This window comes from Sinohyriopsis cumingii, chromosome 4 (assembly GCF_028554795.1).
Source record: "Sinohyriopsis cumingii isolate HCF-2022 chromosome 4, ASM2855479v2, whole genome shotgun sequence".
NCBI classification, from domain to species: domain Eukaryota; kingdom Metazoa; phylum Mollusca; class Bivalvia; order Unionida; family Unionidae; genus Sinohyriopsis; species Sinohyriopsis cumingii.
In genome coordinates, this window is record NC_142964.1 from 145,139,214 (window position 1) to 145,164,408 (window position 25,195).

A 25,195-nucleotide genomic window follows, 5' to 3' on the forward strand; every position below is an offset into this window, starting at 1 on the left:
TGGATGACTCAACTGTAGTCCACATCTTGAAGCGACGAGAACAGGTGAATCAATGCATTGAACGGCGCTTATTTATAGGTACAGGAAGGATTGAAACGGATTGAGTTCATTTACCAATCCGAACACGCGTTACAGAATTCAGTCAGCTCGCATCCAATCCGAAGATAGCAGTCTGTGACGTCACGTAGTCTATATAGATTCGCTAGCGCTTGTGTGCAGTCAATCTATGCGACAGTGATTCAACATGACGGAAACTCAGAAAACGATCCATTGGGGTGCACCAGCAGGGGAGACTGCCCAAGTGAACTCGGACTTACTTTCAGAAGAGGTGAATTGGGATTTTGTGGATTTTCTTACCTCGCAAGAATTTGTTCCGGAACCTTCGTTACCTTCTTCATTACCGCAAGTGGAGAATTTTAGACAGAGACAGAAAGAAGAATTGGAGAAATTTATACAACGACAAAAGGAAGCGGAACAGGCATTTCTCCTACAGCAACAGCAAGAAGAAGAGGTAAGAAAAAAACAACAACAGCAACAGCAAGAAGAAGTAGCAGCAGCAAAGAAACAAGAGGGTGAAAATCAAACGGTCACGGTACTGTTGGACATTTTAGCGGAGTTAAGAAGTCTGAAACAAATGTATCAGACTTCTTTATCACGACCGAAGAGAATACGACCTTCCCGAGCTAAACACGTCAACCCTGTGACTAAGCCTACCGTACCACCCTTAGTGATTTCAACTCAATCATTATCATCATCATCAACATTACGCAGTCCAGAAGTAGGCCTTGGCCGTGGCAAAGGCATAAGGCAGTTAAAGTTGATTGCTTAAACTCACCCCTACATCATAAAGAGAAAAAGGCCCTTTTCAGGGCCACCCACATTTCTCGAAAAGAAATACAATTTCAATTTGCCAATAACTCAAAAATAAACCCCACCCATTTTACCCTTATAGTACGTGTCTGTGTATGAGTGCGTGAGTGTACGTTCTTATTTTAAAATCAAAACTCAAAGACACTTACCTTATATCATTAATTTATTCTTTTATCCATTTTTTACAATCCAATTCACAATTCACAACACAACACTTTAATAAAAAGTTCATTGACTTCTTCTTTCTCCTTGTTTAGTCTCTTTGTTTTTTGAATTTCTTCACCGTCTTTTCCTCATTTTCTTCCCTTCTTCTTTTCTTCTTCTCCTGTTTCTTTGCCTCTTGTAGATAGAATTGTCTTTTTTCTTCCTCTTCTTCCTCTGAAGAATCCCTCTCTTCTTCCGAAGAATCCCTCTCTTCTTCTGAAGAATCCTTCTTTTCTTCTGACTCCTCTTGTTTCTTTTTTGGGCAATCTGGAGACCAATGTCCTTTTTCTTTACAATAATAACAGGTATCTTGACTTTTGTCTTTTTTAGTCCCTGTTTTTGTTCTTTTTTGACGGTCTGGACACTCTGAAGACCAATGCCCTTTCTTCTGACAGATATAGCAAGTATCTTGACTTTTATCTCGAAAGGAAGGAGAGTAGTCCGTCGGCTGGTCTGAAGAGAATTTTCTAATGACCCCTCGCAAAGCTCTGACGAAACGTTCCATCTGGTTAGTCTCTTCCATCGTTGTACTCGGCTTGAGAGTGAAATGAATAGTGAAAGGATAAGACACACACCCTTTTATATACGCTGGTCTGCTATGACTATAAAGTAGCTCATGGTGTTTGAACTTGAGTCATTTGACTTTTTGCTTTCAAGATGAAACGATCCCATTCATTCGAGAAGAAAGAAGAAGAAGAAAGTAAGAGGCAGAAACGTGATCTATCGCCTCGAACCAGGGCTGAAATCTTGGCACAAATTCATGCCAGTGATTTTGAAGAGGACATGAGTGAACCAGAATTTGAAACCTCTAAACCAAGTTCACCACCCTTAGTCAACCCTGAAAAATACTATTCCATTCGAGAGACGGAAAAGCGCTCCTCTAGAAAATTTAGAACCACGGCTTACAAATACACGGTGAAGTTTAAAGATTTCAAGTCCGAAGTACCGTTAGAGAAAGCAGAAGGGTTCATCACCGGAGTGTGGGATTCTCTGCTCACTGCACTCAAGCGACAATGTCAACCCAAAGAAGACGATCGCTTGAGACTTTCCATACAACACGACGGTTTGAAATCCCCTGTTTGGATCGAGTTTAGTACCCCTGCAGAATTGACCGCTTCCAAAGTCATGGACAAGATTCAACACGTGCAACAATCTAATGACCAGTTTGACATCACCGATGGAAAAGCCACATTGGACATGACCCACGTCTCTCCTCCTCAAGGGACCGGACGCAAAAAGATGTTATTGGTGAACGACCTTCGCAGCATTAAGCGTAGCCTTGTCCGAATTCACAATCCTCATGACCAGATGTGTTTAGCCCGTGCCATCGTGGTGGGACGAACCTATGCCAACAAGAACGACACGGTAGAATGGAAAAGAGACTGGGAGAACATTCGACAATCGGACCGAGCCAAACAACGAAGTGAAGCAGAACTCCTGTTACGACAAGCTGGACTGTCCAAAGACACACCCTGTGGCATTCCTGAGATGCAAAAATTGCAAGATGCCCTAGCTCCACGATACACCTTGAAAGTGCACCCTCAAGAAGTGCGCGGGTCTTTGTTGTTTCGAGGGCAAGACTTTAAGGACGGAAAATACATTCATGTTTATCATCACGATGAACATTTCGATACCATTACCAATATCACTGGATTCCTGGGATACGGTTATTACTGTGAGAAATGTGACTATGGTTATAATAATCGAGAGCAACACAAGCATTGTGGATGGAAATGCTCAGGATGTTTGGCCTCTTCACCCTGTCTGAGCGAAGAACCAGTGCCTTGTTCAACTTGTCTGCGTACGTTTGTCAGCCCTACCTGTTACCAACAACATCTGAAAACGCAAGGTTCACAGAAGAAATGTGCTTGTCAACTCCTGAGATTGTGCCCTACGTGTGAACAAGTCATACGTACCAATAGTACCAAGGCACACGTATGTCGAGGAAAGAAAAAATGTCACATTTGTCACCACATCGTGGACTTGGAACACGAATGTTACGTGCAAAAATACCAACCCCCACCAGAGAAAGAGGACGGTCACAAGAAGAAAGGCAATTTCATCTTTTTCGATTTCGAATGCATGCAAGAGACTGGCATTCACATTCCTAATTTCTGCGTGGCTCATCGAGCGTGCGAGAAGTGCATTCAAGAACCTATCTTCAGTCATTGCCCTCACTGCAGCAAGATTCCCGGAGGGCGTGAAAAAATCTTTCGGGGACCGAACACGTTAGCCGATTTTGCCCAATGGGTCTTAGACCCCGTCGACAAGACGTGGAGCCAAGAGGACATCGAACGTTACGGAGATTGTCATCGCCATGCCACAGTGATGGCTCACAATTTCTCCGGATACGATGGACAGTTTCTTTTGAGGTACTATACGGAACAAGGCACCGAACGTCCTAAAGTGACTTTGAACGGAGCCAAAATCATTTTCATGCAAGTGGGACAAGTACAGTTTAAAGATTTGATGAGCTATTTGGCCATGCCTTTGAGTCGAATGCCTAAAACGTTTGGAATGACAGAAATGGCTAAAGGGTACTTTCCACACTTTTTCAATACGGAAGCCAATCAACACGCCGTTCTACCCCATTTACCCGAGGCTCACTATTACGACCCCGACAACATGCGTACCGAACAACGAGAAGCTTTCTACGCTTGGTACCAGGCTCACGCCTCGGACCCTTTCGACTTTCAGGAAGAAATGTTAAAGTATTGTCGTTCCGACGTGGACATTTTACGACGTTGCTGTGGAAAATTTCGAGAACTGTTCATGGAACACGGAGGGGTCGATCCTTTGAAAGAAGCTTGCACCATTGCCAAAGCGTGTTCCTTAGTGTATCGACAACGATTCATGCCTGAAAACACCGTGGCTGTCATCAGTCCTCAAACGACCCACTTTGTCAAACGTCAATACTCGGTCAAAGCCCTACGTTGGTTACATTACTTGTGCGACAAGGAAGACAAGTGGATTCAGCATGCCCGCAACGGAGGGGGCGAAAAGACCATCGGAACGTATTCGGTCGATGGCTGGGACTTAGAAAACCCCAAGATCGTGTACGAGTTTAACGGTTGCTTATTTCACGGATGTCCCGTCTGTTACCCTGACCGTGGCACTAAAAATCAGTTTTTGCAACGAACCATGGAAGACTTGTACCAGGACACTTGTCAGCGGCGCCTAAAGTTAGAACAGCAAGGATACCAAGTGGTGGAAATGTGGGAACACGAGTACGATCACCGTATGAAAACCGATCCCGAGTTTAAACGCCTCGTGGAAAGTTACCAGTTCATGGACCCGCTGAACCCGAGGGATAGTTTGTACGGAGGAAGGACCAATGCCACCTGTTTGCTGTACCAAGCCGACGAAGAGAAAGGAGAAGAAATCAAATACTTGGACGTGTGTTCGCTGTATCCCTACGTGTGCAAATATTGTCGCTTTCCCGTAGGGTACCCGCAATTGCTGACGGAACACATCGACCTGAAAAACATTCGACAATACGAAGGCTTGATCAAGTGTAAAGTTTTGCCTCCCACGAACCTATACCATCCCGTCTTACCTCACCATTGTCAAGGCAAACTGATGTTTCCCTTGTGCCGTACTTGTGCCGAAACGTGCAACCAAGACCAACCTTGCCATCACAGCCAGGAAGAACGGGCCTTGACGGGAACCTGGGTCAGCGTAGAATTGTTCAAAGCTCTGGACATGGGATACCAACTGTTAGAAGTGTACGAAATTTGCCACTTTCCCAAGACACAACAATACCACAAGGGTGACCCCACGCAGAAAGGCATTTTCGCCGACTACGTGGATGCCTTTTTGAAACTGAAGCAAGAAGCCAGCGGCTATCCTTCCTGGTGTCACACTCCCGAAGACCAAATAAAATTCAAAGAGAAATACTACGAACAAGAAGGCATCACTTTAGACCACATCGAGAAAAACGAAGGCAGGCGATCGTTTGCCAAAGTGATGTTAAATTGCTTGTGGGGTAAAATGGCACAACGACCGTGTTTACCCAAGACGGAATATTTGACAGAACCTTCCCGCTACTTCCAGATGATTCACGACAAAACCAAATACATGAAACACGTGGACGTCGTTCGAGAGAATTTGATCTTGGTCAATTACGAAGAAGATCTGGACTTTGTACAAGACGACCCTTTTGGAAATGTCATCATTGCGGCTTACGTGACAGCCCATGCTCGCTTAAAATTGTACGAAGCTTTAGAACTGTTAGGGGAACGCGTCCTGTACTTTGACACGGACAGTTGCATTTACATCCATCACCCGATTCAACATCACCCTAACATCGAAGGAGACCGTTTAGGAGCCTGGACAGACAAGCATCCCGACGACAAGATTCTAAGTTTCGTCAGTGGCGGTCCCAAAAATTACGGCTACGAATACCGTGACAAACAAGGAGAAGTGCACACGACGTGCAAAGTGAAAGGACTGACTCTGAATTATCGTACCAGTCGTGTGGTCAACTTTGGGGTATTGAAAGAAGCCTTGCAATCGGGAGAGGATGGAAACTTTAAAGTGACCACCTATCAACCGAACAAGATTGTACGTTTACCCACTCACCACATCGTCAGTCGACCCTTGGAAAAAGTCTATCAAATTGTATACCAGAAGCGAGTGCGACTTCCCAATCATTTCACCTTACCGTACGGTCACGTCGGTATTGGTCTGTATATAAAAAGGAACCCTAGGCAAGATCGATAGTTCATTGTGACTACGAAGACCGAACGAACAAGATGAATACTTTGAAAGAGGCATCGTTCCAGTTTGGGCATTGTAAAAAAGTTGTATCTTCCTCTAGTGTGACTAATATTGGATGGATAAGACCCATGCATTGCGACGGAAAATGTCCGGAAGGAAACTGCGATTGTCCATGTGGTTACCATTGTAATTGCGTAACGGAGTTTGCAGACGAGTGCGATTGTGAGCCTTGCGATGGGTACGATGCTGTACGTTGTGACCTGAGCGATGCCGTAAAGCATCATGGGAACTTTGTTCTCACTACCCCTGTCATGGAAAGTGATGCTGTGCGTGTCAAACCTGAGGGATGCGAAAGCGATGCCGCTCGTCCTCTTAGACATTTTACCGGGTTTAAAGGGGAATGTTCACCTTCACGTCTACCCCCCTACGGATGTCATCCAGCCCTGAGCAAACTCCTGTTCCTGTCACCCAACCCTCATCGAAACGAACCTGTGAAAAACGAATATTCGTTTCCTGTGCGTTTGTCGGAATACTGCGACTTTGAAAATCGTCTTCAATCGTTCAAAGGAAAATGGCCTAAATATCTGGGAGGACCGACCCCCGAAGAATTAGCCAGAGCCGGATTTTTCTACTTGGGCGAAGGAGATAAAGTCAAGTGCTTCAGTTGCGGTGTGTCACTTCACCACTGGGAACCGCAAGATTCGGCCTACGTAGAACATGCTCGATGGTCACCGAATTGTCATTACTTACCCTTAGTGGGACCGAGACATTGAAGTAACTTCTTACCATAATAATCTGTTCATGGATACTTTGCTAGAGAACATTCGTGCCTTGCCTGTGGAATTGAGAGAATGCATTTACAGAGAGCTGGTCAAAATACAAGTGAAACGTAAAGAACAATTGCGTCCGTTACGTCACCGGTGTTTGAACCACTGGTACCTTCAGGCTATACAAGGACTGATTGAGTTGAAAGTGTTCCATTGGACAGACATTGATCAACGACCTCCTGGTTATAAAAAGGAATGGTTTGGTATTGACGATTCTATCTACTACATTGTAAACGTACTGCATCGAATTCCAGAGGAAGAGTTAACGAATTACCAACATCTTTCACGCAATGTCAACTTGGTGAAAGAGGAAACTTCTGAATGAATTGTAATGTGTAAATTAGTGGTGAAACGATTTAGATTCGACAATGAATTAAAACCATGTTTGTGCAAACAGTACATTTCTTGTGTCAGACCAAGGAGGATTTAGTATGACCTATTCATGGATACTTTGCTAGAGAACATTCGTGCCTTGCCTGTGGAATTGAGAGAATGCATTTACCGAGAGCTGGTCAAAATACAAGTCAAACGTAAAGAACAATTGCATCCGATACGTCACCAGATCTTTAACCACTGGTACCTGAATGGTATAAGAGAACTGATTCGTCAGAAATTCTTTCAATGGTCAGACATTGTTCAAAACTTTGAGGTCGCTAATGATCGACATGTTCATGATTATGGTTACTTCGAGATTCACCTAGTGCAACGCATTGAGGAAGACAAGTTAAAGGATTACCAACATTTGTTACGTGGAATCTACTTAGCGGAAGAGGAAACTTCTAAACGAACTCTGACGTTTCGGTTACAGCATGCAAGATTTAGATTCCCTACTGGAGAACGAAGATCTCTGGCTAGAAAGTACGTGTATTGCATCCGAAAAAAAGAGAATATAAAAACAGGCTGCCATGCCACGGTTTATGTCACATGTCATCCAACAGATTCCGTGGAAGGAACTCAATGACCATATTCAAACCGTGGATCATTACCATCAATTATTACAAGAACTGTATCCATTCAATTTGGGACGACAAGTGGTGTGTGTCTTAGTGACTTGTTTTCTGGGATTTCGTTTACCAGACGATTCTTTGTGGACTCTTTACGATCAGTACTTACCACCTCCATGGCCTTAAATGGTCACGAAAAACTCCTTTTGCTCAAAGCCTTGCGGTTTCATCTGGATACTTCTCGACCTCAACAGGAAAAAAAGATTCGTCAACTTTTAGCTACCCAAGACGTGTATGACGATGTGTGTGTAGCTTGTGACTTACATCCCCATTGGACAGATGTCCGTGCCTGGAAAGAATGGGGTTTTGAGGCTTGGACCCAAGAAGTGGCCCAGTATGCACGAGAGTTGTTCAAGGAAAAAAGTTACTTTTCAACCCGTGTTAGTGACGGTGCCAGAAGAACCCGTCACCCAGGACAGGACTGTAGTGGACAGGCCTGAAAGACCCTTTCGGGAGGACACTTGTGTGACCTTACCCCCTATTATATAACTGGTTAGAACATTACCCAAAACATGTTGTACAGACACTTGTGTTTATTCCACGTTCATAGTTATCATGTGCCTTTTATTGTTGTACTTAAGCCTTTGGCTTTTATGTATTTTTGTCTTTCGTATTCATGTTTGAAAAAAAACATTCAATAAACGTGTTCTGAAAATGTATATAAACTCTTGTCTTGTTTGTTTTTGTGCCACAAGTGACATTTCTCACACCATGGCTACCTCTGCTGTCTCTGCTCCCTCTTCCTCTACTGTCAAAGTCATCGACGAACACTTAGATCGTGCCAGTTGGGAGGCTTTGTATCTTCGCCATCCCTTTAACATGCTCATTGCTGGACCTAGCGGTTCAGGCAAAACCGAATTCGTCAAACGTTTGATCGAACATAAACATCATTTGATCGATCGGCCACCTCAACGGATCGTGTGGTGTTACAAAGAGTGGCAATCGGCGTACAACCTCTTGCGAGAAAGTCAAGGCGATTCCATCGTGTTTGTGGAAGGCATTCCTAAAGAAGACGACGGCATCGTCTCTGACTCCCGTCAAACCCATTTGGTCATTTTCGACGACATGTTAGGAGAAGACGAAGAAGAAATTAAATTGTGGTTCACGCGCAAAGGGCATCACCGTAATGCCAGTGTCGTTTACATCACCCAAAATTTGTTTCAACAAAGTAAAGCCCATCGCACCATCAGTCTCAATGCTCATTACGTGGTCTTGTTTAAAAGCCCTCGAGATAAATCGCAAGTGCAAGTCTTAGCCAAACAGTTAGGAACGCCTTGGCTGACTCAGGCGTACGACGATGCCACTCAAACACCACACGCCTATTTACTCGTCGATTTGAAACCTACGACCCCCGAGGATTTGCGATTTCGTACCCACTTGTTTCACCACTGGTGCCAAGACGGAGGGCCTGTCCTGTACACGTCTCCGTCCTCGACTTCATTTCACTCCCCATGAAAAAATCTATAAAAACCTCAGACCCTTTTTCGTCTGTCTCACACAGTGTGAACATGACGTCCCTTCAGTCGCATCTTCCCGTCAAATTGATTCGTGCCTTGTATGGCATCAGTCGAGAAAAAGACCCACAAACACGAGCTCGTGTCTTAGAAGCTAGTCTCAAAGAAGTCTTACGATGGTTCACGGTGACGGCACGTCAATTACTCCAAGGAATCATTCAGATTCCTCATCAAACCAAACGCTTTTTCGATCGAAACAAAGTCGCATTGGTCCAACTGGCCGATCCGCGCATCGACACTCAAACCAAAAAACAAATCATTTTGAAACCTGGAGGGAGCGGTACTTTAGGAGGGGTCATCATTCGCTCACTCTTAAGATGGGATCCTAATGCCCCCAAAGTTATCCCCAAGACAAAAGTCCAACGAAGCCCCAAGAAGAAAAAGAAAAAGACCAGGTCCCCAAGAAGAATAACTTCTCCAGTGGCAGGACCCTCCTCTTACCAGACACCACCACCCCGGAAAAAGAAAAGAAGCCCCCAGAAAAAGAAACAGAGAAAAAGTCCTCAGAAAAAGAAAAGTCCACAGAAGAAAACTAGTCGCAAGAGAGGCACTTCGGCCAGGACGCAACCTTACACTCGCAAACCACGACCTGCCACAGCGGTGACTGCGTCTCCGGCAGCCTTACGTTTATCCACTTCTCCGTTGATGTCACCAGGAACTGAAGAGTACTTGGAGACGTTGATCACACCAAGAACTTCTCCGTTGATGACCCCCAAAAGAACTTCCCCAGTGGCAGGACCCTCCAATTTAGTGGCAGTGGCTGCTGCTCACAAAGTACCTTCTCCCAAAATCAAAGTTCATGAAAGATCGGGCATGTTACAAAGTTTACTGGATTTGTCCAAGCAAGAACTGGCTCGATTTAGTCCGTTACGTACCCCTGCACGACGTGTCATGCCTGTCCTCAAACTGATACGCCGTAAAGACAATCAGTGGCGACGCGTTCCAGTATAAAAAAGACCTGTGACCGAGTAGGGTATCAGTGTTTTTTAGGTGCTCCTAAAGACTCAAAGATGTCACCCTCCAGAAAACCCCAAGGAAAGAAAAGGAAAGGACTGCCACCACGTTTAGCCAGACACGGGGACCTGTTATCTGTCCTGTCCAAAGCTTCTCCACCCCTACGAAAAAAACTCATTCAAACGGCCTCCAAAGAGGTCATCGATACCGTGTGCGAATGTTGTTTGAACGTTTTGAAAGGCACGATCCCTTTGTCCAAACACCAGAAACAATGCTTAAGCAAACATCGTCACGTTCTTCGCCAAATGGTTCGAAAGAAAATTCCCATTCGTCAAAAAAAGAAGATGTTAGTGCAACGTGGAGGCATTTTGCCTCTCTTGCTAGGCCCCATTCTGAAAGGAGTCTTGAGAACCATGTTGGGAGGACTGGTGGGAGCAAGATAAAAAGGCCTTCGAAAGTCCCAAGATCTCAGAATCGACCCCTGACAACCCCATGGAAGGACGAAAACTAGCTTTAGTGCCTTACAAACGATGGATGGAATACCATCGGTGGCAAGAACAACGCACCCCGCATTTACCTCCCAATCCCAATTTGAGCGAGATGTCCCAGTTACAACACGAATTGCAGGCCTTGATGGATCGCCAAGATTTGTCCGAAACAGAAAAATCGCAAAAGTACGGTCAACTCTTGCAACGACTGCAACTCTTTCACCAGAAAGCTTTAGACGAAACAGCTCTACCCACTTTGAAAGATTTTAAGACCTTGATGAAAAGTCCAGCACCATCACCAGTACCAGCACCAGTACCACCAGTACCCGTGACCAAGACAGAAAAAGGAGAAGAAGAGGAAGGGTTTCAAACTCCACCAGAAAAAGTACGCAAGTTAACAACACCACCTACCTCCAGAATTGGATGGATTAAAAAGATGATGGCCACCCCTTCTTCCTCACAAGAGAAAAAGAAAGTGAAGACAGAAGTGAAGACAGAAGTGAAACAAGAACCGATATCCCCCGCTCAGACATCCTTCTCCTCTTCGACACCTATTGCCGGCCGCACACGCAAAGCATTGCAATCCAAGAAAGTACCCCAAGAGAAAAAGAGTAGCATCCTCCAAGAGTGGGTGTCTTATTAACACACCAACCAACACAAAAAATGGAAAAAGTCTTAGCCAGCATTTACTACGATCCCTCCCATCCTGCAGGTTACGCAGGAGTTCAAAAATTGTATCGTGCTGCCAAAACTCGACTGAAAAGTCTCCGTTTACCTCAAGTGCAACGATGGTTACAAGAACAAGCTACCTACACTTTACACAAACCCATTCGACACAAGTTTGCCAGAAGTCGCACCCGAGTGGAAGGCATCGATCATCAATGGCAAGCCGATTTAGCCGATGTCTCTCACTTGGCCAGCTACAATCGTGGTTACAAATATTTGTTTTGTGTCATCGACGTCTTTTCCAAATTTGCCTGGGTCGTACCCTTGACTTCCAAATCGAGCAGCGAGTTAGTGCGAGCCCTGCAACAGGTGTTGAAACAAAGCGGTCGTCACCCTTTTCGATGGCAAACGGACAAAGGTACCGAATTTCTGAACCAAGCTTTCCAAAAAGAATTAAAGAAACGTGACATTCATTTTTTTACCACCGAGAATCCCGAAACCAAAGCCAGCATCGTGGAACGTTTTCAACGCACTTTGAAAGAACGCATGTGGAAATATTTTACGCATCACCACACTCTGAAGTACATCGACATCTTACCGCACCTGGTGCAAGCGTACAACCAATCTTACCATCGAAGCATCGGACGTGCCCCGCAAGACGTGACTCCCGACAACGAAGTGCTGGTGTTTGAGCGTCTGTTTGGTACGTCCCCGACGAGGGCTGTCCCCAAGAAAAGTGGAGTGTTGGCCGTAGGAGATTGGGTGCGCATTGGCAAAACCAAACGCACTTTCGACAAAAGTTACTTACCTAACTGGACGACCGAATTGTTTCGCGTCACTGGACGAGTGCATGGCCGTCATCCTACCGTCTATAAATTGGAAGACATGAACGGAGAAGTGCTCAAAGGAACGTTTTATTTGCCCGAGTTACAACGTGTCACCAAAAAGAAGACGACGTGTACGACATCGAAAGCATTCTCGAACGCAGAACCCGTAAAGTGGGCAAACGACGTGTCAAAGAAGTCAAAGTACGTTGGAAAGGATATCCACCCAGTTTCGATTCTTGGATCGACGCTTCGCAAGTCATCGACTATAAAAAGAAGAAGTGACCATCATGCCCTTTCACACAGCAGACGCAGCTACGTCGACCAGTCCTTCTTCACCCAGTTCTTCTGTGCAAGATTTACAAAAACAACCCTTGTGGGTGTGGTGTGGAGAACGTGTGCCTAAAACGCAAATCGTCTTTTTCTGCCAAATCTTCGTGGTGTATTGTGTCATCGGGGCAGCCATTGCCAATTTGAGTTTGCAACAAGGAGACAAACAATTGTGGACCATTTTATTGAGCAGTTGCATCGGTTACCTGCTTCCCAATCCCTCCCTGAAATTCTCCTCGAACGGGAACGTTGTGTCCAGTGCCAGTGCCAGTCACCACTCCAACCACAATCAGAACCCCATTTTGGGCGGAGACACGCCTCTGACGTCCATTAATAACCCCTCGGACAGCCAAAGAAATTTGGAATTATGAGTCACCAAAACCAATTTTACTTAACTTTACCCAGTGACAGTTCCATGGAGGTGTTTCCCAAGAACACGTTGTGCTGTTACACGGCCAAATTACCTCAGGCCATCCAGTTAGATCACGAAGCCCATTGGGAAGTGGCTTTAGTAGAAATGATTCACCCGACCCAAGTCCTCAATGTCCTTCCCAATCAAAATGTTTTTGATGTGGAAGTTCATGACGAACAATTGCAACAGTACTTGGATACCTATGGCAAATATGACAAGAAAACCCCTGGCACAAAAAATCAAAAGTACACCATTTATCACTTGTTCATTCCCCCAGGCTATTATTTTAGTGGTCAACATTTGGTCAGCACCATTACCTCCAGGTTTAATGTCGTGTTTCTGAAAGCTTTGGAAAGTGTCAAAAAAAGTGTCACCATGGAATACCACAAAACAGCTCGTCGCTTCTTGATGAAATTTGACGGGAGTAAAATCCTGTCCATTTTATTTTGTCCTGAATTGTTTGACATGTTGGGCGGAGACATGGACATGAGAATGGCCATGATGAAGAAAAACGAATGACCCATCGTTTACAACAACGAGTCTTTTAGCAAGTTATTTCGTGCCCCGGTAGAACTGAACCAAGGACTGAATTTGATGTTTGTGTACTCCGATGTGGTGGAGTATAACGTGGTGGGACACACCTCTGTACCGTTACTACGTGTCATTCCTTTCAAAGTGGATTCTGCCATGAACGCTGACGAGGAAGGTGGAAACACTTATCACGTTCACCGCGAATTTGTCCATCCTCACTATTTGCCGGTCAGCAAGTCGTATTTGGACACGGTCAACATTGCTATAAAAGGAGATTTGGGACAAAATATTTCATTCACCAAAGGAAAAGTCACGGTGAAACTCCATTTTCGAAAACGGTTCTCTCACGACTCGTAAGTAAGTCATGTATCCAGTGTACCGAGGGGTTGCTCGACAGCGAGGACACGGTTTAGGAGACATGCTGAAATCGGCCTTTCGTGCGGTGGCTCCGGTGTTGAAACCGATGGTGACACGCGGATTGCACGCCTTGAAAGATGCGGCACTGACGCAAGGCAAAGAATTTCTCCAAAATGTCATCATCGACAAACAAAACCCTAAAGAAGCCTTCATGAGGGCAGGCAAAAATGTCTTGCTGCAAACGGGTAAAGACATTTTGGGCCGACGAGACACACCTATAAATGCCCTGCACGCTACCGAGTCAGGCATTCAGCAAGGACAAGGCAGAAAGAGACGACGAAGAAAACACCCTTTCACCAGACTTCAAGCGAGAAAGGCCAAGAAAAGAAGAACCGTTCGAGACTTAGACGTTTTCGATTATTGAGAAAGAGAAAAAAATGATGCACCGAGAGTCTTGCGCTTGTTCCAAGACGGAACTGGACCTGTTTGCCATGCCCCCTACCATGATGACCATGCAAGAATCCCAGTGGGTGGAATTTCATCCCGTCTCCTCTTTGACGGAATCAGCTCCCATCGAGTTTGAAATCAAAGGACAACCCGAAGATTACATCGATCTGAATAGCAGTTACCTGTATTTGAAAGTGAAAGTGATCAAAACGGACAACACCAATCCAGGAGGCGATGCTAGAGTAGCTCCTGTCAACAATTTCATGCATTCCTTATTTAGCGAAGTGGACTTGTACTTGAATAACAAACTGGTCAGCAGCAGCATGGATACTTACCCATATCGTGCCTACTTGGAAAATCTCTTGACGTACGGAAAAGAAGCCAAGAATACTCATCTGGATGCTTGCGTGGTATGGAAACCTGACACAGCAGGTGTAGGCACGTTTAGCGACACAGTCCTGACAGAAGATGATAATCCTCACAATGTGGGGTTTAACGACCGTCGTAAGAAAATTCTGCAAGGGCGAAGTTTAGAACTGATGGATCGTTTGCATTTGGACATGTGGTTACAAGAAAAGTATTTGCTCAACGGGGTGGATATCCGTCTGAGACTGAATCGTAGCAGTGCCACTTTCCATTTGATGGCCCATGCCAACGAATACAAAACTATCATTCAAGAAGCCCGACTTTACGTGCGTCGTGTGGAAGTGTTACCTAAAGTGGGAAACGACGTCAGTCAGACGTTGAGCAGAACGACTGCCAAGTATCCGATACGACGCGTAGAAGTGAAAACGTTCACCATTCCTGCTGGACAGCGATCTATGATCGAAGATCATCTGTTCCAAGGACAGTTACCCAAACGTTTGATTGTTGGTATCGTCAGGAATTCAGCCTTCAACGGAACCCACGATCAAAATCCTTTTGAGTTTCAACATTACAATGTGTCCAAGATCGAAGTCAGTCGCGACGGCAAGACCTTGTGTACCCGACCCTTTGAGCTCAACTTTGGTGTCGCAAAGAATTATTTGAGATCGTACTTGTCCCTGTACGAAGCCACGGGACAGTTAGGAACCAACACCAGTCACGGTATTTCGTACGACGATTATGCAGGAGGCTATGCTTTGTGGGGTTTTGATTTCACTCCAGACCAAGGCAGCGACGAGGGACATTTCCACCCTATAAAATCAGGCCAGATTCGTGTGGAACTTCAGTTTGCAAATCCACCTCCAGATCACACAGTGAACGTCATCCTGTATGCAGAATTTGACAATACCATAGAAATCAACAGTTTGAGAGAAGTCATTCTAGATTACTAGAAGTCATGGAAGACTGTTATCCCTCTTTACCTAGTGGAGAAACTTTGGACATGAAATGTGAGGAGACTGTGGAAGAAGAAGAAGTGATCATAATGAAGTCGAGATGGCCAGAACAAGAAGCCCATTTAGTCTCCTGTTTTGCCAAACACTTGGTCGATAAAATGACGGAATTGATCAAGAAAAATTGCTATGGATGTCAAAACGATCATCCCAGTCAAATTCAACACGATAAATGCCTAATGTTAAGTCAAGAAGAAAAATTGGACGAGTATCTGGACGAAGCTTGGAGTCTCATCTCGAACAAAGACGTGTTGCACCAGTGGTATAAAGACTTGCGTGAACATTCTTGTCCACCATTAACCACTCAAGAGATCCATCGTATCGAAGCTCTCCTGAATCAGAGTGAGGAAACAGAACGAATAACCGTTTATTCGTCAGACATTTTCAAGCAAAAAGTCAGGATCGAATTGACGACTTATTATTACCTGTGAAGAAGAAAACACAAAACAATGGATACCTGGGAACTTTATTACCTTTTGAACCACAGTTCGTATACGGCTTCTTGGAATCCTGTCGTCTGTGCTAAAGATGAACTCCCTCATCGCAAACCTAAAGACCATCAAGCTTACGTGATCAACACGGACGACAGTCATCTCCCAGGAACCCACTGGGTAGCCGTCTACTTTCCTCAAGAAGGATGTGTGGAATATTTCGATTCGTACGGATTGCCCCCTTTGGAAGACGATATCATCGACTTTATGAGAAGAAATGCTCAAACCACCCGATTCAATAATGTGAAATTACAAGGTACAGATTCCTTGGTGTGTGGACAGTACTGTGTGTATTTTCTGCATCATCGCAGCCTGGGCTATTCCTTAGAACATTTAGTGACTCATTTCGATCCTCGTTCTTCTGCTAGAAACGATGTGAAAGTAGATCGATGGTTTTGTGACCATTATGCTTATCTTTTGTCTCAAGCTAGGAAACGTAGTGTCCATCAATGGCCTAATGATTTCCAACAGTGGAAATCACAATTTCATTCACAACGTTGTCAGCCCTGTTTAAAGTAGATTGTCCATTGAGAAAAAATGTTTGTGATTTGAAAAAAATTGTTTGATGTTATAGTGTTGGATTATTGTTAAAAAATGTTAGAGTTGTTGTTTAGTGTTATGTGATTTTTGAATAAAAAATATTGTGTTTTGAAAAAATGCTTTTGTCTTTTGTTTAGCTATAAGAATGTTGGATTGATGCTCTTTCATTTCTTACTATCCCTCTCATGAACGTTGCGGCTCGAAAAACCGTGTGGGGGATGTTTTCCTTCACGTCCGCGCTTTGACTTTAAGAACCGGTTTGTTCCCAGTCTAACCATCCATTGTCGACTCATCCTCCTACGAAGATGTGCTCCAAACTAGCTAAGCTCAACGAAGCCTACGTGAATTTGCATAGGGTCAGACACAGTCTGATACCGAAGCCAGAAGAAATAGAGAATGTGAGAATGTTAAAAATCACTGAAGACCTGATAGAAGAGCTCTTCAGAGAAGAAATGAACAGGGAGAAAGAAGAATGGACAGAGAAGTACAGACTTCAGAGACAGCAGCAACAGCAGCAACAGCAGCAGCAACAGCAGCAACCTGAAGCTGACAGAGGCTTTGTCGATTGCCGTATCGACACCAAAGAGTTCTTCTTCTCTTTCCGAAGAAGCAGACCTATCGCCAGAAAGTCTATCCTCAGAGGACATCGCATTCTTAGAAACTAAAAAAGAATGCCATAGCAAAACAAAAAAAAAACAGCCCTTTTCAGGGCTACCCAATACTCTAGAAAAGAAATAACGATCCATTTGCCAATGTGTGTAGGTAGAGTAGTGTGAAAATAAACACTAACTCTTTTTTAAAAAAATGTCAGGGTATGTGTTTGTGTGTTTGTGTTTGTAAGTGATTAAGTAAGTTGGTATGGATAGTAGATTAAAATAATGTCTTTTTTGGTGTTTGAGGTGTATATTTGGGGTTAAATTGGATTGCTTTGCGTATGTAAATAGTCTATTGAAGTGATTTATAAAAAATTTTAAAATAGTGATGGGTAGCATAAAAAAGTGAGTGAGTGTTTCTTTTAGGTCCGCGCGTTGTTGTTGTTTTTTTTTGGTCATGATCTAGGTAAGATGAATTTTATGTTTTTAGGGGGATGTTTTCCATCACGTCCGCGCTTTCAGTAAATTGAAACTCGCTCGGCAGTCCAGCTACCCTTGTTGATTGATCAACACAAGAATGAATAGCAGAATAGTGAAACTGTTAGAACTCCAGATGCACCTGGAATATGCCAGGCGCATAGTAAACGAACTATCAGCGGAGGCTATCGTAGAAGAAGCAAGAATGAAGAAAGAAGAGGAGGAGAGAAGAGAGAGGGAAGAAGAGGAAAAGAAAAGAGAAGAGAGGATGTCGTTCAATATTCCCGAGACAGAGGATTGGGGTGTTGAAGCGAATCATCCTCCCTCTGCGCTCCCCAGAAGAAAGGTGAAAGAAGACTGGGGAAGAAGATGCGTGTGTGGCGCAAGGCCAGGAAGGTGCAACCATTAGATAGGTGCATCTGGAGTTTAAAAAAACCAACAGCCCTTTTCAGGGCTACCCAATACTCTAGAAAAGAAATAACGATCGATTTGCCAATGTGTGTAGGTAGAGTAGTGTGAAAATAAACACTAACTCTTTTTTAATAGTGAAAGTGTATGTGATTGTGTGTGTGTGTTTGTGTTTGCAAATGTTGAAGGAAGTTTGTGTTTGTAAATGGTGAAGTAAGTTTGTGTGAATAGTAGATTATGGGTTTATTTATTGATTCTTAGCGTATGTAGAGAGTATAGTTGTGGTTATATGAAATGAGAAAGTAGGGGGATGTTTTCCTTCACGTACGCGCGATGTTAGGTCATGATCTAGGTAAGATCAATTTTATGTTATTAGGGGGATGTTTTCCTTCACGTCCGCGCTTTCACTATAAGAACCCACAGTGTTCGTTGTTCAAACCATTCTGCAAAGAATAAAAAGAAGATGGCGTCAAACCAAATGGACAAAATACAAACCTTGCAAGACGTTTTAGACAACTTAGGAATAATGGAACAGATGCTAATAAGACTCGTTGAAGACCATTATTCCTATAGTCCCCATCGTGTAAAGATGGAAATTAATAACTTAAGAAAAGCAAAGGACAAGATTAGTGGTGTCATGAAAGAGATAAAGGAGGAGAAGGAGGATGAAGAGGAAAGAATAAGAATACGCAAATGGAACGAAAAAATTGAAAAATAAGAAGAAAATGAAAAGAGGAAGAAAGAAGAGGAGGAAGAGAAGAAGAAAGAAGAGGAGGAGAAGAAAAAAAAGAAAGGGAAGAAGAGTGTAGGAGATAAAATAAGAACTTGGTGGAGAAAAAGAAGAAATTAGAAGAAGAAGAAGAAGAAGAAAACCCAAAGGCCCTTTTCAGGGCCCCTATATTTCTCGAAAAGAGATAGCCTTTGAATTGCTTACCCCTTTTTTTATTTTATTTTTTATTTTATTTTTTATTTTTAAAAAAAAAAAAAATAGAGACCCTCCCTATTTCAATTTTACATAGACCCTATACAGTCCCAGGTTTTTTTTGGCCATGTTAAATTTACATAGACCCTATATTGTCCCAGGGTTTTTGGCCATGTTAATTCCCATAGACCCTATATGTTCCCACGATTTTTCTCCATGTTAAATTTACATAGACCCTATATGTTCCCAAGGGTATTTTTAATGATAAGTCCCATAGACCCTATACCATCCCCATTCACTACTCTTAGGCATCCGGGTTAATCGAAATCCCACAGAGTTCTACGACAACGTTACATAGGGCATTGCCGTAAGTGGCGCGGGACTGGCACGCAGTAATTTATTTGACGTAAGGGCATTGCTGCTCAGTCACTATCGTCACTGTATGTTCATTTTTTTCACCGATGATTAATTGTGGCGACTTAAGTGATGCTGTTTAAGCAGCCCGATCGGGAATGTACAGTCTCACCGTGAGTTCTTCCCCGCGTAAATCGAGAGTTCAGCGACAACCTCAGCTTTGCCATAGTGTTGCCGTTACACTTAAAATAAACCGGGTTAGTCGTCACGACCGAAATCCGATTACCCGGAGAAACATCCAAGAAGAATCTGTATAAAATGTACCCGTGGCTCGCTTGACAACCCAGCGATGACTGATATCTTCCCGCGATGGGGTCACACGTTAAACTAACGGCGAACGCCAACGCGATATTCACAATACAGGGGTCGATATATGGTGTCTGTCGCCGTCAGGAGAATTATTGTGTTTCAACTCGATGGTGTTGACGCGGGATCTTCCATGATGATTTTGATCAATGACACGGCAGTGGCAATCTGTTTGGCCGGTAAACAGCCGAAGGGCTCGCATTAATATTTGGTCAACTTTACTACGCACACAACCAAGACAACGCGATTTCAAGAGTGCACATGGATTCAGATGATCCCACTGGCTCCGTGATCGTGCATAACAATATTTCGAATTTCAGCCACTTTCTGCTTGCCGTGGCCACGATGAATTATACTGCAGTATTAATTTATATGAGCATTCGTGTGTTGTCAATTATGAAATATGGTAAACGTACCCGATCAATTCAAGTAAGATGGTGCGAGATACAGGCGCTTCCATGATCCCGTGTGTGTACAATCGTTAACAGATTTGTATGCCCAGGTTGATGACATCTGTGAAATTGTTGCCGAATCTCAGCGAACTAATGAGTATTTCTGGCGTTTGCTAGCGATCTCGCACCCTGGTTGAAGTTAGTGGATAGTTTGTATTTTCTGCACAGCAGCTTGCACTCCTATATGTGGCTGTGACATCTTTCTTTGTTGTGCTCGCTGCCGTGATAGTTGCACTTGTCGCGGTTTTTGTTAAGCTTTCCAGTCAGTATCTTTGCCGCCCGTACTCCCGACAACATTACTTAGTGGTTGCCTCCTATTTCGGAAATGTTATAGCATTATGAAACACGCTCTTGATCCAACATGGGTTCTAGGTGGTCTAGTGGTCTAATGCACTCGCCTTTGCCGATCACTGCCACCTCACCTTTGTAGGAGTGGGTTGGAGTTTCGGACTTGACAAATGTGGACATGTGAGAAGTAGCTTGTCAGTAGCTCCCTGGGAGTCGGAGGATCTTTTCTGGTTGATACCGGGTTCTTCCTCTACCAGTCATATTGGCCACTAACTATTGCCTATCGTGTGCTGAGAAATGTCATTACGCGTAGATTTACTTGAGTGCGGTTGTTGCTTGACGGTATCGCGAACGCGCATATATTTCTGTATGAATTATAGTCGTTGCCATGCTAATCGTTCTTTTGACTCACGCCTGAGGGTGATATTGTTTATTGTTTACCACACGCGCGTGTACACAACACGCTAAGAGTTCTGTTGGAGGTCGAATCTGTAACGTGTGCGCGGGCCACTGAGATTGACAGTATCAAATCCGTGTAGGGTGGTCTGAGCGTGCGCGAATACATTATTTAATTGGTTGTGACCCATGTCACCGCAGACAATGCAGATCCAGGAATATGTCAAGTACAAGCTAACAATTTAATCCTAACATTGATAACATGAAATTGCAAGACATATATTGCAGACAGGACCTAATTCCATTTCACTGTCGGTCCATTAAATTTCCCTTAGATGACTCTGTCCATTAACATAACATATTAAAAGTAAATTTCTTTTTTTAATCCTTATTAGTATGTCCTTCCACGTTCATAATCTTTCAAACAAGGAAAAAAAAAGAATCTCCTTCTCCCTCCCTCCCTCCCTCTCCCTCTCCCGTATTGATACATTTATTCACCACGACCTACAGTCTTTGCAAAACTCATAGAGGTTAAAATTTGCCATCTAAATCCTTCAGCAATTCATGTTAATATAAATGTGACATGAAATGCTCGTGACTGTTATTGCAAGAAATGACAGTGAATTCTAACAGTTTTTTAAATATCGCACGGTTTTAAATGTAGTAACAGTAATAATAATAATAATAATAATAATAACTTAATATTGCATCATCTATTAAAGTTACAACGCTCCCACTGCCACTAATACACACATTATATGCCTGTCTGGGTATATAAAAGCTCTTCAAGTTAACTGTCATGCAATATTTGTTTCTAATATTTTGCTTACCCTTGAATTCTCAGTCGTACATGACTTTTTGTACAGATTATCTCTAATTCAAGTGTGAAAACTTGTCGTTGTTGATTCTAGTGCTTCGCTCTTTGTCAAGGTCAATACGTGCATATACATTTCATGGCAAGATTGCGATTAGATATTTGAATTAAAGACCACGTGATCGTCTCCCCACTGATGTAAAGAAATTACACAGTTACTCAGTGAGGTAGAAGACATCAACATGCTTTTAAACACGGGAACGTATTCAAGATTTAGGTATAGATGACAGTTAATACGGTTGGTATAGTATTCGGAGGGTGGAATGTGTATATCGAGCAGTCTTTTGCAGTGACAGTTGGGGCACTTCAGTGTTATCTGTACTGAACATTATATTTTCTTATACATAGCAACACTGACTATATTGACTTCTACAATGGCGGAAGCCAAGGGTAGTGATGAACACGAAGAGTTGAACTGTCCCATTTGTTTAGAAACGTTTGAATCACCAAAGGTATTGACATGTTTACATACATTTTGTGAGAAATGTATATGTAAGCATGTTCGTAGTATGAGAGAGGAGGGCGTGCAGTTAGACAGTATCACGTGTCCCATATGTAGAAGCCCCACCCTTCCCCCGGTCACCGACCAAACCCTGGATGACTGGGCTGCCAAGCTTCCCATTAATTCTATGGTTTTGTCGAGTGTGACACTGGACCATTCCGGCAAGGATGATATAATTCACTGCCAACCATGTTTGACAGACGGTAAGAGCAACATGGCCTCGGCGTTTTGTGTCAACTGTTCGGAGTATCTCTGTAGGATATGTTACGATTGTCACAAAAAGTTCAAAATGAGCAACAGCCACACTACTACGCTTCTGTCAATGCCAGAAAATCAAAGCTCGAGTGAAACTAAAGACAGATTGTTTCGGTGTGCAAGACATACTAAAAAATATACGTATTTCTGCCAAGAAGACAAAGATCTCTGCTGCAGTAAGTGTGCCATAACAGATCACAAGCTCTGTAAAGATTTAATTTTAATCGAAGATCTATCCTCAAATGTAGCAGAAAGTCCGGAAACAAAGAGGGTATTGGAAAATGTATGTACTTTGAGACAGATGTTTTTGAGATTGCTCGAAAATAGGTTAAACAATCTTAAATCCATCAAGGAAAACAAAACAGAAATAACCCAGGCAATCAAGGACTGGAGTAAAGAAGTTAAAGACCTAACCGATAAACTGGAGACGGCATCTTTAGAGGAACTGGAGCAAGTATATAAACAAGAAGAGGTGGTTATATCAGATCAAATCGTGGAATGTAAGAGCGCCATAGCTGCCATAGAAACATCTGAGAGGATATTATTGCAAGAGAAAAAATCAAACGATGGCACAAAATTATTCATGACAACAACGAGAGTATCTCAGCAAGTTATGAAGTACTTGAAAAAATATGACGCAGTGGATGATGAATGTAGGGACATTACACTTGAATTTGAAAGGGACAGGAATTTTGAGGGAGTTTTTAAAACGTCAAGTTCATTAGGACAGGTGTTAAGTAAGGCTTCGAAACTTCCTGGATTAATCCCTGACACATCATATGAAAGAGCAATGGTGCTGTCGCCTCGCGCTCAAAAGTACTCGCTGAAAACATGGAACGCAAAACTCGAGGACGACCTTGTAACCTGTCAAATGTATTCGGGTATTTTCCTCAGTGATGATCGTATTGTGTTATGTGATAATGGAAATAAGAAACTGAAACTATTTGACCAATTGTATCATTGTGTATCATACCTGAAGATGACAGATGAACCGCGGTTTATGTGCAGCGTGGACACCGAGACTCTGGCCGTTACGACTAGTGGAAGTAAAATTGAGATTGTGTCGGTAGCCAGTACTTTAACAATTCTTCGTAGTATTTCTGTTGGCGGCCAATGCTATGGACTAGCTTTTTACCACACAAACATGATTGTAGACATATATGGTGGAAAACAAGATACATTTCTTATATACAACACAAATAAAGTAATCAAACGAATTACGGTACCTGACCACAAGAGCTCTCGTTCTGATGCACTTTGCATGAGCCCTGACGTACAGTCAATTTATTATACGGTCGAGGATAGACTGGTTACATTGGATATGGACGGAAAAGAATTAAGCACGTTTGAGAGTGATGATTTAAAAGGTGCGTGTGGAATCACTGTAGACAAAAATGGAATCCTGTATTGCTGTGGTAAAAAATCGCAAACAGTAATTCAAGTAACACCTGCAGGGAGACAACTTGGTGTGTTACTGTCAAGTGATGATAGACTCGAGAAACCTATTGGCATATGTTTGAATAAGACGAATAACGTCATACTTGTAACTGAAGAAAAGTCAGATGAAGTCAAAATGTTCAAGCTTATATAATTAGTATCTTTCACGCTTTGATTTACGCGATTCACAGATGAACCTGTTGGACGACCTGGATATGAAGGAAAACTATGTTGAAATTTATATTTAATATATCATTTAGCAGTACAACAATGGATTCTGTAAGTAATTAGGTCTTATAACGCTTTGTAATGCATGCATATGAATGACACTGGTATTTAGATGACTTGTATAAATATGACTGACCTGTAGCATAATCCATTACCTTGTATTTGTTCAAGTACTTCATGGTGTTGTACTTAATATTGTATTAATTGAAAAGTTCATAATTAATCCAAGACTTCTTGAATAAATATTGGCTTTAGATGTTTACATACCTACTTTTCAGTCTGTATGTTTTCATACATCTCAACCATAACAATCTTTATGCCTTTGGATCAGTTTGATGTTATATCTGTTTTCAGAATTGGAAATTCGTAATATTTTCATAGCATTGTTACCTATTTCATGGCGTTAATTAAGAAGCAACTACCACAAACGAGAAAAGAATAAACCTAAACATGCTTTTCTGGTTACAGCTGGTCATGACGGCCGTGATATTTAGATCGAGTATGATTATGGTTTGGCTAATTGTAGAAAGTCATGCTTAAGAAAAATGAAACCAAATCGCCCATACTAAGAAATTTTAAGTTTGCTGAGAAATTATTTTGAAAAGAACAAATTTACAATTAATGTAGAAAAATGTGTCCCTTAATAAGGCATACATGTGAGGAAGAAGTTTGTTCCAGGTCAAATACGTTTCTGTTGCTGAATGGGAGAAAAGAATTTTCTGAGGCTCAAAAGGTACTGTTTTCTAATAAATTAAAATTACAACTAATGTTAATAAAGAAGGTGTAGCCTATTTAGATAAAGCAAAATATGCAAGGGGAATAACTTACAAATGGTGGTAATCTGGGGACCAGGATATATTTGAAATAAAATGAGATTGCACCAAAACTAGTTTTCGTCTACAACATACGTTCAGAAGCATTGTTAAATTCCAAATACTGAGGTTCCGCCAGATTAACAACAATGAACAAAACTTTCATGACGCTTGTTCATTGCTTTCCGGAGGATTAGTTAGAAAAGGTTAATAATTGACAAAAAAAAACTGTCCCAATGCTTTTGTAACATACACTTTGTTTACAGGTTATGAAATA

General features: G+C 42.8%; 1 protein-coding gene across 1 annotated transcript in view; it reads left to right on the plus strand.

The window, feature by feature from the left end:
- Positions 1 to 24,419, plus strand: part of LOC149802263 (uncharacterized) — a 48,013-nt gene extending 23,594 nt beyond the window's left edge. The window contains exon 5 of the mRNA XM_089956911.1: positions 21,981 to 24,419. Within this exon, the coding sequence (XP_089813037.1) occupies positions 21,981 to 24,032 (2,052 nt within the window). The 3' untranslated portion in view covers positions 24,033 to 24,419. The remainder of the gene's footprint in view (positions 1 to 21,980) is intronic.
- The last annotated feature ends 776 nt before the right edge of the window (positions 24,420 to 25,195 follow it).